This window comes from Pongo pygmaeus, chromosome 1 (assembly GCF_028885625.2).
Source record: "Pongo pygmaeus isolate AG05252 chromosome 1, NHGRI_mPonPyg2-v2.0_pri, whole genome shotgun sequence".
In the NCBI taxonomy this organism is placed as follows: domain Eukaryota; kingdom Metazoa; phylum Chordata; class Mammalia; order Primates; family Hominidae; genus Pongo; species Pongo pygmaeus.
The window spans coordinates 38,737,211-38,751,321 of NC_072373.2; the positions used below are offsets into that span (position 1 = coordinate 38,737,211).

At 49.3% G+C, this 14,111-nt stretch overlaps 1 protein-coding gene across 3 annotated transcripts in view; it reads left to right on the forward strand.

Moving 5' to 3' along the window:
- Positions 1 to 14,111, forward strand: part of KCNH1 (potassium voltage-gated channel subfamily H member 1) — a 468,663-nt gene that overhangs the window by 452,706 nt on the left and 1,846 nt on the right. For 2 of the 3 annotated variants that reach the window (XM_054480226.2, XM_054480237.2), the window contains exon 11: positions 10,216 to 13,710. In XM_054480226.2, coding sequence (XP_054336201.1) covers positions 10,216 to 11,073 — 858 coding nt within the window. In that variant the 3' untranslated portion in view covers positions 11,074 to 13,710. Of the gene's footprint in view, positions 1 to 10,215; positions 13,711 to 14,111 lie in introns of those variants that run through there. The other variant, XR_008501421.2, reaches the window with a different exon arrangement.

Genomic DNA, 14,111 nt, shown 5'->3' on the forward strand with positions numbered 1-14,111 from the left:
AGGATATCTGTCAGTCACTAAGTCCTCGCAGGGGGAGCGAGGGCCGGGAGTAGCTGGTAAGAGGAGCTACGTGTGCAGCTGGTACACTGGCACTGAGAAGGGGCATCTTGTTTGCTGAGCATGTGTGTGTGTGTGTTCTCAAAACATGAGAATGAAATATGTCCTATGTGGCAGTCTTACCCGATTTCCCCTGTCTTCACTGGCATGATCTTCATTCTAGGGGTTCTAGGCTTCCCCATTATGCACTGCCAGAGTGAAGGAGCAAAGACGGGAGTCCTGAGGGCTGCCCAGTGGGGCCACATGCTTCAACGAGCTTTCAATGGAAGAAGGGAGAGGTTCAAAGCTCCAGTCTGTAAGACTTGTCCTCCTTTGAGGGATCAGAGTAGAACCTCCTGGGAGTGGAGACATAAGCAGGCAAGCAGGCTCCTAAAACTGCCTCTGGAAGGGCTAAGGGAAGACTTGTGGTTTGCACATGCTTCCATCTGGTTCCTAGGATGGGGGGACAACATTAGGGGCCAAAGCCCTGTAGGAGTTAGTAGCATGTGTCTCCCAGGGATACCCACAAGACTGCAAATGCCCCTCAGGGACCTAGTGCAGGTGAGGCCACAGGTTGAAGTTGGTCTGTCAAAAGAAGATGGCCACCAGTCTAGGCGGGGACCCTTATAAGAGTGAATAAGATGATGTAAGATGATGCCAGTCTTCATGGGATGGCACTGATGAGTCAGACAAGTCATTCTTGATTCAGGTTCAGATTAATGAGGTGCAGAGTTTGCAGCTCATATTTGTTTCTCCTTACATCATGAACTGGTGTGTATGTTCATGATGGGCCATGTTGTGTTTTATCTGCCCACTCCTCTGCTTCCCTGGGCCATCCCCTCCATATCTGTCATTAGCTTCAGTCACAGTCTTCTACCTGGCCTGTCTTCGGTTGCTCCTCCCACCCACCCAAGTGGGGTTCTGATTCCTACTGGTCTGATTATCTACTTCACCTGCACTGAAGAAGAACTAGGTGGGGAGGGAGACTGCTCTGGCTAGGACAGTAGAGTTTGAGGGGTCTCTGAAACACTGACGTACCCATGCTTAGTGTGGGAATATTCAGGCTGGGACTAGAAAGAAAAGCAGCATTGGTTTATAAATGTGAAGGGAGGGGAGCTTCTCTCAAATATTATTTCTTTGCAACTCCACAGGAAGAGGAAGTAGGAACTTTGTACAGAAGACAACTAAGGCTTTGAAAGATCGAGTAATTTCCTCAGGGTCTGAAACTAGCACACGGCGGGTGTGGGCACTTGCATCCATTGTCTTATTGGCTTCTATGCTGGCTTCAGCTGCATGAGGGTGAATACTGAAGCAGAAGGGAGAACAGCTGGCAGAGGCCTAGCGCAAAGGGCAGGGCTGTGGACAGGGCCTCCGTTAGGGGAGGGAGAGAGGAGGAAGTGGTGAAGCAGACCTTGTGTTCTAGTTTGAGGGCTGCCATACAAACGACCATAGACTTGGTGGCTTAAAACAAATTGCTTCTCTTTCACAGTTCTGGAGGCCAGAAGTCTGAAATAAAGTTGTCTACTGCCTTGGTTCCTTCTGGAGGCTTGGAGGAGGATCCATTCCAGGCCTGTCTTAGCTTCTGGTTGCTGTCAGCAATCCTTGGCATTCCTTGGCTTGTAGCTACATAACTCCAGTGTCTCCTCCATCTTCCCCATGGCCTTTCTCTGTGTACTGCATTTTTCCCTGTCTCTTGTAACGACATTCATCACTGGTCTAGAGCCCACTCTAATGCAGGATGATCTCATTTTGAGATCCTCACCTTGGTTACATCTGCAAAGAACCTTATTCCAAATAAGGCCACCTTCTAAAGTTCTGGGTGGACGTGTCTTTTGAGGGTCATAATTCAGTCCACTACACTGAGGGAGCACAAAACAAGGAGAAGGTGACAAATGTGGCCCCTAGTGAAATGCAGGAGGATAGCAACTCTTGCACAGCAGTGCCATCTCTTCCCTGAGTAGCAATCCAGGGGCACATCTCATTCTCTGGATGGCACTGAGAAGGAAGGATACTCATCTGTCTTGGGTTTGAACCTTCCTGAAGACAGAGGAACAGGAGCATCTGTGGAGTCTTTCAGGCCCCAGCTTGGTCTGTCAAAAGTAGATATGTCCAATCCACCTACTGCCCATGCCCACCAGTCTGGGGGGAGGGGCTTATAAGAGTGAATAAGATGCCAGTTAATAAGATGATGGGATGTCACTGATGGGTCGGGCAAGTCATTCTTGATTAATGCCAGAAGAAAGTGCAGATGCTGCATGGTGGTGGGAGGGGCCTGCCTGTTAGCAGTGTTCTGAGAGCCAGTAGACCACGTCCCCTGAGAAAAGAACAGCTCTAGCCTCTAGGGTTTTTCTGGATGAAGGCCACTGGGACATCTGTGCATTCCTACTCCTCCTAACTAGTGCTGGACCCAGAGGTCACAAGTGGCCAACGGGGTAACTGGTAACCTCAGCATCATCCAGGGAGGCAGGATTTTCCAATAAACCAAACAGCTGGGCTCATGTGTTGCTAGCCCTCTTTTTTACCTTAATCAATCAAAGTCTGGGTTTCACCCTAAGTCACTGGTCCATCCTGACAAGTTAAAAGACCACACAGCCTAATGCATCTAGAGAGGCATTCCCTCTTTAAATCCTCTGGGAATCTCGGTTTCTTGGCCTCTTGCCTTCCCTTGGCCAGATATTCTACTTCCTAGTGCTGCCCCTGTATTCTTTAGAGAAGTTGCCAATGGACAAAGACACTAGTGGAGGTCATCAACATATACTGAGAGAAACAGTCCTTTGTCTTAAAACCCAAGGCATTTTCCCTAGAAGAATGGCTTCAGACATGGTGTGGGCAGGGACTCAGGTTGCCCGGGTTTGGCTCACAGCTCCACAGCTTTGTCCTCTTGGGTAGTCACTTACTCTTTCTACACTTGGTTTCATTATTTGAAAAATGAGGATAATAATGTACCCACCTGCTGGGGTTTCCTTAAGGATGGCACAGGTCCAACATTTAACACAGTGCCTGGCACATTAGAGCTCTCCGTCAGCGTCAGCTCCTCTCACCAGGACTGCCACCACAAAGACACTGTTCTTCCCTGGCTGGCATTTCTGCCTTTGTGTCTTGAGGTGGGCTGTTCCCTGTTTGGAATACCCTCATCCAAATTCTTCACCTTTTGTACCTAATTCTAGCTCATCCTTCTAGAATCATCTCAAGCCCCCACAAAGAGTAATACATAATACATTTACTGAGCAACTATTAAAATCAAGCGCTCTCCTTCAGGGCTTACTTACATTATCCACCTTAATCCTCATAACAGTTCTGTGAAAGCAGTTGTATTCTGTGCTGAAACTGAGGTTTGAGGAACACGATCCAAGTCCCCCTGACTTCCAAAGCATGTGCACATGCCATCACCCCATGCTGACTCCACAGGCTCCTGCCCTCACCCTCCCACCCCAGGCCTAGTTTAGCACTTCGTGCTTACACTGTGAGTTTACTGCTCTATCTCCCGAGCCTGGCATCCCCTGGAGGACAGTGCTGTGCTTTGTTCCCTCCAGCCTCAGGCCGGGGTGCCACACAGCCTTAGCCGAACAGGCCTAGGTCACTCTGGGGCCCCCTCCCCTCCTCGAGGCTCAGGGCCTCCCATGTTCTGGGCTGTCATGTATTCATCATGATACTGAGGAGAAAATGTAGCATTTGATTCCATAGTAACAGAAGTGATCTTTCTGAGGGGGCTGAGAAGTGGCCTTTTCCAAAAGTAAAACCCAACCAACTGCCTCATCCTATCTGCCCATCTGCAGTTTGTTTTTCTGTGTTTTAAGTTTCTTAAATGGCCCAGTTTGTTAATCTTCATGTTTTATGCTCTGCCATAAAACCAGGCAGGGTGACTGGTGGAGGCTGGTGGGTGAGGAAACCACGAGGAAAGCTACGTCAAGTGAGCCTGTGGGGATATTATGGCCCTTCTGACGCTCGGCCACTCAAGGTGCCTGAGTCAGCACCAGCATGGACCCCAGCTCTGGGAGAAGAGGCCTGGCTCCTACTAGCAAGGAGCTATACAGTGTGTGCGCCCTGCTGAGTGCTCTCAGACAGTGGTTGCTCAATAAATGTTTGCTTGGCTTTGTGTCCCCCCACTCTAGACAGCTTTTTGTCAGATCTAAGAAAGAAAGAGTCGAAGGTGGTTGCAGGGCCTGCGCGTTTCCTCTTAGTCATCCTTCAGGGACCAGAGGCTGAGTGAGAGACTCACCAGGGTCATCCCCCCACTCCAATCCTAGGCAGCAACTAGGAGGGCTGAGTCTGGCTGGAAGTGTGAGTACAGGCAGAGAGGGGCACAGGAGGCTGGTGTGTGTGGCCATGCTCATGTGTGAGCACAAGTCCATGCACAGGGGACAGCAGACTAACAGTGACCTCACCATCCATCCATCCATCCAGGGGTTCTGAGAGCCTGGTCAGCAGACCTGCGTCAGGCTGCCCATGCCAGAATCACCTGGGAGTTTGCTGCAAATGCCAGTTTCTAGCCCTGCCACAGGAAATTCTCACTCACTAGAGAACCTCTTCAGTGGGTTCTGAAGTGTAGCCAGATTTCAGAACCATTGATCTGATACAACCAAGGAAGGATATAACTTTCCCAAGGTCACACAGTGACTAGTCAGTGGCAGAGCTAGGACCACTCCAAGCCAGTGCTCTTTCTACTGCTGAGCATTTCAGACTGGGGACGTGTGTCTGAATCCAAGAGGAAATCATCTAAATCCTTTTTGATATATCCATAGATTTCGATGACTCATACCTCAGCCCCTGCTCATTTATGCAAACCACTGAGGATTGAAATTACGTATGTATTTTTATTCCACAATCTGAGTTCTTTTAAGTAAATGTCCTCCCACTTGGGTGCCCTCCCCACATCCTCTTGCTGTCAGGACTCCAGCAAGTCCATTCCCCTCCTAGGCCTGCCTTTCCCCCATGCGTGCTGCTGAGACCCCAAGGGGACGACTCCTCAAGCTCTAGCCAGGACCAGGCCAAGGAGAGAAAAGGTTAGGCTTGAGAGGAGCTGGGCCTTCTTTTAATGTAACCCAGAAGAGGTGGTCGGCTATCCTGACTCACGTCAGATTCCAGGGGTATTGGTTTTTCAAACCAAGTTGAAAATAATTACTCAGAAATCCCTGTAGCTTAAGGATCTGAGTGTCAATTCCATTCAGCTCAACAACCATTTAAGTCTTCCCAGGCTCAGGGCTGTTGGCTTGGTGCGACCTCAGAGGGATGCCAAGTTGGATGAGTAAGGCACAGCAGCATCCCTGCCCTCCAGGCGTCCTCTGTCTCTAGGTTGCAATAACTCATGAGCTGCTCAGCATTCTGAGCAACATGTCAGGCTAGAAAAATATATGCCCCTGTGGGCTGGCAGGACTCTGGCTGGATCCAGGAAGGATCTGGACTTATCCCATTACCAGTGCCTTGAACCCATGCCAGGAACAGAGTAGTTTTCTATCACCAGGGCTGGGCCTTTTCCAGTGGAACAACCCCTCCAGACAGACCCCAGCACCTCTCTGTTGGTGTGGTCCCTAAGGATCTGTGATGTGAAGAAAGAAGGCAAGAGCCAATGAGCAGTTGTCCTCATTGCAAAAATGTTCATCTCAGGGGTACTTTTAAATGTCAGCTCTCTGAGCTCATGTAAGAGTTCAAAAAATAAAATCAGCCAGGAAGAGATGATGAAATCAGTATGAGGTCAGCCTGCAATGAGGATCACTGAAAATGGAAGTCCTTTAGGGTTTTATTTTCACACCATCCTTCAGGAGCCTATGTGTGGCGCATACAGAAGTTACCTGTGATCTCTTTTTCTCTCTCCCCATTAAACCACGAACATTAGAAGCAGATTTTTGGAGGGAGGGCAATATATATCACTTCTTTTGGCTTCACAAACAGGGGGATGGCTATAGCCACAAAGTTTGGATTGATCCTGGCCTGTCCATCAGGGGGTAATGCATCTGCAGTGGAGTCCTCAAATCTCAAATTCCAGGGGGTCAGTGAGTGAGTTAGAGACAGGAGGTCCCCTTCAGTTGGAACAGGAAACAACTGCCCATCTGTTAGGGCTATACACAAATACAGAGAGCATCCTATACCCTACACATTGATATAATTTTAGTGTTTTCCAGAGGGGGTTCTTTCATTCAAAAGAGTGGATCTGGGGGAACTGGCTTAAGAAATGCTGCATATAATGTCTTCCTCTTAGACATTCATAAGGCACATTAGCATGTTAACGCTCTGAGAAGTCCTGCAGTAAAGCAACCCATTTAACATTGCAGTGTGACTCAAACTTACCTAACCTTGGAACTTTTCCCCCTCATAGTACCTATTAGAGCATCATGGAATACTTTGGACACACTTGTTCCCCAGACCTCCATCCATCACCTGTCCAGTACAGGGAGCATCCTGGGTTAGGGAGTTGGGAGTCATGCCCATCACTCCCAGGATACACTCTTGCCATGGGGAGCTGTGGAGCATCTCCAAGCAGATGGAGAGCTGCTGTGGCTGGTGCTGGTGGCACAGACCTCATTGTCATGAGTCATACAACCACTCCTGCCCACTTAGATCTAAAATACTTGGCAAAATGCATGGTCATGGCTGCCTCTGAGACAGACTCCATGACTAACTTCTCCAGAAAAGTAGTCAAAGTTAGTAAGCAGAGCCCTTGACTCCAGATCAGCAAAGCTGTCAGACCACATCAGCTCTGTAAAAACTCCTTTTGCCTTGTCCCCTTGGGGTTGCTGGTTTTACCCCTCTGATTCTCAAAGGAAGAACCAGGCATTTCTGCAGGGTAGGAAGCTCTTCCCTGGCTCACCTGTCCATTGGTTGAGACAGTGATGTTCGGGGGGCTGCCTAGCACACAGGATGATGGAGGGCAGCCTAAGATGACACTTTGGAAAAAAAGCCTGCACAGATCCAGAGACCCGTGGTTCCACCAACAGGCCCTGTCTTTGAGTGTCTGAACTGCCCACATCGACCACTCTGTCAGAACACCTGAATATGCTGGCTGGTTCAGTCCAGGATTCTGACCCATGGGGCCTCTGGGTGACAAGCACAATGTAGCCACACCCTCAAAGAGGAACTCCCACTTCCCTTCCCAAATGTCCACCATGAATTATGTTAAGCCTTTGCTGTATAGCCTCTTGAGATACATTTTGCGTTGACTCCTCAATATCTGAAGAACTTCGTTTTCATAAGTCTTAGAACATCTCAAGTCTCAGAGGCTGCCCCTGACCTTTGATGTTGAGAGAGATGTGTGTCCAGGCCAAACTCTGCTTTTTATAACACTGACTATGACCTCTGTGATTTCATCTTTCCAGGAAGAAGATATTCTCCCACGGATTCATTAGCCAATATTTATGTGTTCTGCATTCCACAAATATTTATTGAGGGCCTGCTAGGTACCAGGCACTTCCAACAGCTGGAAATTGGGAACAAAATGGAAAATCATTGCTCTTTTATGGCAAATAATAAGCAAAAATTTAAAAAGTAAAAAATACAGTGTGACCTCCAAAGTACTGTTCTAAACCCACAGGGACCTTTTAGGGGGATAAGATACATTTGTGTTCAGGAATTGTTGCTTACAAGGAACAGACCTGCCCAAACTTGCTTAAGTGGAAAAGGGGGATAGTGTTAGGAATCAGATATCCTGCAGATATAAAGGGCAGGAAAAGAGCAATGAGCTCTAAAAGCCATCATCTCTCTTGGGTACGTTCACATTCTCACCTATTTTTCTCCTTCCTCTTTTCTGCATTCCTTCCCTCCATTCCACCTTCCTTCCTATTCCCTTATTCTCTCCTCTCCTCTCTAAGAAGGCATGTGAGTAGGCAGAAGAAAGTTGGCCTCTCTACTACAAATAGATACAAGATAGAGAGTAATTAGGACAGAAGAGCAGTCTGACCATAGAAAGGGCCATTGGAGTTGGGAGGTAGGAGGATAGCTTAGAGCACATAGGAATCAGGGAAGACTTTCTGGAAGAGGTGCATTTGCACTGGGTCTTGGTGTGAAGAGGATTTGAATGCTCAATGGAGAGCAGAGGCCATTCCCAGAACAGAGCACAGCACAGCACGTACAGAGGCATCCAACTCAGCAGAGTGAAAAGCGTCCCAATCACTCTACTTATCACTTCCCCATCTCCCCATGAGGCCTTTAGTTGGGTTTCTCTGGCCCTCTTCAGGGTGGACAGGATTCTCCTGAGTCCCATTTCTTGGATCTGCAAGCCAAACTATAGAGGCAGTTGGGGTACAGCTAAGGAGGGGACCAGAGGAGACAGGGATGGGAGAAATGCTGCCCAGTGGAGGTCAGAAAGCCACATATCAGAACCCAGGTAATAGCTGGAAGATTTAGCAACCCATCCACCTATGGGTGACCTCAGTGTAAAGTCATCCAGTGACAGAAACTTTGACCAAGAAGTTAGAGCATAGACGTGGGCCTCTAGTCTGCCAGCGATTTGCTGATGGATTCCTAGCATCAAGCAATTGACCGTTTATTTGGATTCTCTGTGTTGGGCACTATAAAACAATCATCTTATTGGTCATACCTGAGAACCTACTGGTGATAGCATGCGGCAGGGCCTCTTGGAGGAGGTAGGGTGAGTTGCGTGTCATCTTCATCTGGGGGCCTTGAAAGGACGAGGACAACAGGAGCCATTTAAGCATCTCCAGTGGGCCAGTGATTTAATATAAGTCATCTTGTGTCAGCTTTATACCAAGTCTGAAAAGTAGATAGAGATTTTCCTCACTTTCTAAGGAGGAAGCTGAGACTCAGAAGTTAAGATACCTGTGTGAGGTTACATGGTTAAGTAATGGGGCTGGGACTTAAACTTAGTTCTTTCTGACTCCAAACCCCTGCTCCTGGCATGCCACCATGTGTGCCTCCCCAGGACCGGCAGTCCTGTGGCAAGTCCCTGGGACAGGTTCTGCGTGGGTCTAAGTTGCCTGCCCAGGGCACCAAGTTCTCCAGATTGAGATGATGAAAAAGCTGCTGTTCTCCCTTACTGCAGGCCTCTCCTCTACTTCTACACAATCTCAATACTTCTAGTCCTCAAATCGGAAATTTACACTAAAAAGACAACCTATTGCAGGTTGCCTCTCACAAATTCAAACATGATATGGGTCAAAACATGTCCCAGAGTCTAACTGCCACATGCAATATAAGCTAGAAATTTTGGGGCTTTCCCATAGTCAGATGCTGACCCAGGGGAAGGCCCTGTAAGCTGTGGCTTATGCTGCACTCAGGGCCAAATTCATGAGTCTGTTTTGCTGAAGGTCCATCCTCTGCATGAAGTATTGTCACCATTAGTCATTTCCTGCTGGCCACCTAATGGATCTGGGGTTTGATACCTTGGGTACAAGTCCCTTACCTGTTATGTGATATTTAGCCACTCTGAGCTGTGGTTTCCTTATCTCTGAAATGGGGATAATAACAGGTGTTCCAGTGACCTTACAGTGCTGTCAAAAGGAATACATGAAGTAGCATTAAAGTGCCTTGTGACCTGCAAAGCACTGTCCAAGTGATGGGTATTATTGTTAGGACAAGTTTATGTTTAACTTAAAAGATGTTAGTCTACTGTAAGCTCCCCAAGGACAAGGACTTCCGTGTGAGAATGGCTTTTACTTTTCACAGCCAACCACATTCACTTAGGGTCCAGATCTGTGGGTGGCACTGGAAACCTTAGCTGTAGCCTTGCCTGGGGACTTTCTTGCCCTGAAGTGTGGTTTAGACCAGAGATGCTCAAACTTTTGTGCAGAGATACTAATGGAGTAGGTCTGAAGTGGGGCCAGAAAAGTGATATTTGAAAGGCTCATCAGATGATGCTGAATTGCAGACAAGGATGGATTTAAGGGGGACCAGGCTCAGAGGCTAGGACAGTCTCCTGGGAAGATGCTCTTTGGATTCTTCAGCCTCCTGGCATGTGGAGAGGGAAAAAAATGGGATTTGTTCCTCTGGAAGGGAATGACAGAGGGAGTCGATTCCCTGCTGTTGGAAAGCTGGGAGCCAGTGTCAAGAAAAGGAGGGTGATGTCAGTCATAGAGAAAAGCCTCATGAGGCCTTGTAGGCTGTGAGCCCCAGCCTCTTGGTGGCAGGTGGACTGGAAGCAGAGGGCCAAGATAGGCAGAGGGGCTGAGCTGGGCTGCTGTAGCCCGCATGTGGCTAACACGGCATGTCATTCTCTCTCTCTCTCTCCAGATTGTGTTCCGGAAGATCAGCGACGTGAAACGTGAAGAGGAAGAGCGCATGAAACGAAAGAATGAGGCCCCCCTGATCTTGCCCCCGGATCACCCTGTCCGGCGCCTCTTCCAGAGATTCCGACAGCAGAAAGAGGCCAGGCTGGCGGCTGAGAGAGGGGGCCGGGACCTGGATGACCTAGATGTGGAGAAGGGCAATGTCCTCACAGAGCACGCCTCCGCCAATCACAGCCTTGTGAAGGCCAGTGTGGTCACCGTGCGTGAGAGTCCTGCCACGCCCGTATCCTTCCAGGCAGCCTCCACCTCCGGGGTGCCAGACCACGCAAAACTACAGGCGCCAGGGTCTGAGTGCCTGGGCCCCAAGGGGGGCGGGGGCGATTGTGCCAAGCGCAAAGGCTGGGCCCGCTTCAAAGATGCTTGTGGGAAGAGTGAGGACTGGAACAAGGTGTCCAAGGCTGAGTCGATGGAGACACTTCCCGAGAGGACAAAAGCGTCAGGCGAGGCCACACTGAAGAAGACAGACTCGTGTGACAGTGGCATCACCAAGAGCGACCTGCGCCTGGACAACGTGGGTGAGGCTAGGAGTCCCCAGGATCGGAGTCCCATCCTGGCAGAGGTCAAGCATTCGTTCTACCCCATCCCTGAGCAGACGCTGCAGGCCACAGTCCTGGAGGTGAGGCACGAGCTGAAGGAGGACATCAAGGCCTTAAACGCCAAAATGACCAATATTGAGAAACAGCTCTCTGAGATACTCAGGATATTAACTTCCAGAAGATCCTCTCAGTCTCCTCAGGAGCTGTTTGAAATATCGAGGCCACAGTCCCCAGAATCGGAGAGAGACATTTTTGGAGCCAGCTGAGAGGTCTATTTAAAAAAAAGTCAGAGACAGACACCTACAACCCTGCCGTCACCACCACCCCTACCACATATGTCCACATGATCAACAATTTTCAAGTCGGCTTTTCCTAACAGAAAAAGTGGGGCCAGTGGCTTAGACGCACTCTTTCTCTATCTGGAAAAAGATATGGGAAGGGTAGCGTGCCCCTACCCTGCAAGGTGGCAGCTGCATCTGACCGTCTTTGCACAATTTTGGAAGAAGGGACATGCTGTCTAAAGGGTATTTTCCTTCATTTTTAATTTTTTACTACCATGATATTTGTAAAAGATTAAAACTACCAGAACAGAGCAGCAGCCATCTGGGGACTGGTGGGAAAGTGCCGAGAACCTCTCATGTATATACCACGCTGGGCTCCTTTGCCAAGACCCCCCCCCCCCACGGACTGTGGTGGGCCAAGGACTTCCCGGCATCCCCGTCCTTGTACAGCCCGTGTCTGACGTCACCATGTTTTCCTGTAGTTGTCATTTGTAACTAGCTCGGGACAAGCGGAGCTTGAGGGACAGGAGGGTAGAGCCCAGAAACTTTCTGTCTTATGGTTAAGGCCAGAAAAGCAGCTGCAGGTGTGGTGCATGCCTCCCATAGACACTTGGAGCTGGGAATCCTCAGGTCTCCTTTCCCAAAGGAGGTGAAACAAGGGTAAGAGCTGGAGAGGGGCCCTTAGGATCCAGGGGTTCTCTGCAGTGCGGCCCATAGCCTGCTTCTCTGGGACAGTTGACAGGGAGGGCTCTGGAGAGCCCAGCTGAGCCTCTAGCCCTGCTCCATGCCACTGGCCTCACACACAGGCTCACTTGCTTCTGTTCCTTCTTGGCCTCTTCCGAAGTGTCCCCGTGGCATTCCTCAGGGTGCGGAGCATCGGCAGGAAGGGTCATGAGCCCAGAGTTGCTTTATTAACAAAGCAGACACACAGACACACACAACCTCAGAACTGTAGCAAGTGCTATGTTTATACTTTGATTCTTATTGGGATTGCCCTGCAGACCTTTGTATTTTGTTCACTGCACGGGGTCATTATAGGCACTTGGGAGCCATGCTGGGCCTTATTTTAAAGCCAGTCTCTCTATTTCCTACGAAAGTCAGTAGGATTTCAAGAGAAAATGGAAAAAGATTGCAGGATCATGATTGTACTCTCTTCAGGAGCTGGAAAGAGAATGAAGCAGTGAGTTTCCAGCTATCTCTGTAAGGTGATGGAGAGAAGTGGCCTTGGAGCTGTGGCTCCCAGTGATGGTCACAGAGCTGCGTATGGGCCATCTGAGCCCCTATGCCACGATGCTCGGGGACACTTCACTGCCTCGTGGTCACCTAAGTCAGGTTATTCATGTGCTTGGGCTTCTCTCAATGGCATCTGAGAAAGGAAAGGAGAGAAGTCTCTTCCAGGCACAGTGGAGCTGGCCGGGGCATATGCCCTAGAGAGAGGTGTCAGGACCCCAAATACTGACAAGCAAGGTTAGAAGTTCAGCTCTGAAAAGTCAACTTGGAGGGAATGGAATTAGGAGTACAGGTGACAGCATGGACTTATCCAGGGAGCTTACCTTTGCCTGTGTTAGACAGTGACCCCATCCCTGGTACCTCTGCCCTACCAAAGATACTCAGTGTTTCTGAGAGCCTCTGGTCTGAGCCTGCCCACCACCCCACCCCACCCCACCTCCTTAGTCCTGCCCAGTGCTCACGGTGAGTCCCAGGGCTGGGCCCTCGGTTGTCTGTGCAAGGCAGGGCTGACCTCTCATGGTTCGCAGGGTTGGCACAGATGGCCCTGGGAAGACAGGGCCTGCGAGCTCAAGGGAGAGTCCTACTCCATGAGCCCTAACCTCATATGTAGCTTCTCACATCAGGCTTACAGGGGCTGCCCCTGGCTTCTCCAGGTTGCGACATAATTAGATTTAGCCTCAGATGGCGGCATACAAGAGGAAGTCTAATTTCCTAAGGCCGAGTCACAACTATTTGTGACTTTGGATAAAGCTGTGAGGCCTTCAGCCTCTTTCACTTGATAAGCTGCCAACCAGTCCTTGGGTAAGAGGCTGTAAAATATCTGGAATCCCATCTGTTGGCTGCCCCCTAACATTCTAGTCTGCCATTTCTCAAACATCCTCCTCAACCTGCTTCTGAAGTTTAGGACCCACCACTTTTAAGGCAGGGCAAGCCTCTAATCACACCCAAAACCCAGCCTCAGAAGAACCTGCCACTGGAGACACTTTTTTGCCTCCCAGCCTTCCAGGGACTTGATTACAGGCTTCTTGTCTGGCACCCCACAGTCAATGTCAAGAGGCCCTGCCACTTCCCTCCAGCTCTGCCTGAGAGAGACAGATGTCCATCTATCTCTCAGACCTCTGGGTATGAGGGGCAAAGATGGTGTAAGGCTTTGAAGTCCAGACATGTTCTGGGGGGGAAATGTAGCTTTAGGAATGCACTCCTGAATCAGTGCAAACTGGGCTCATGACCGGAAGCCAGCTCCTGCAGCAGGAATCTGTTCATCTTGGGGTCACAGGTGCACGTGTGGGTGCATGGGCTTTATTCTCCTGTAATCCTCCCTAGGATTTGAGGGATTTTTTGCTGTAATTGTTTTCTCTGAAAAAACATTATATAAATGAGCCAAACCTTTCTCCCTTCCTTTTCGCACCATGAACTTGACCGCAGGCTGCTTTGTGCTGACTGCCTTCCCATGCCAGGATGCCACTCTGGGTTCCAGAGCCAGGACCATGTGCCTCAGACACCACTGACCTGAGCCTTCCAGTATAAACCATTATCTGGTGGCTGGAGAGAGAGTAGGGAAACAAAAAGTTACTAGGTATGGGACAGAACATTTAGACTTCAGAAAAAGTATGCCAAGCGAGAACAGATTTGCCCAGGATGTATGTTTTTCCTCTTTGAGGAGTCGGTGCATGATATGTGGCACCATTGTCTAGTAAGTACTGGTTATTTGATTTCTACTAAATTCTTTACTTTAAATGTCATTCATATTGAAGCTCCATTTCCCAGAGAATATCCTGACAGACAGGCTGCTT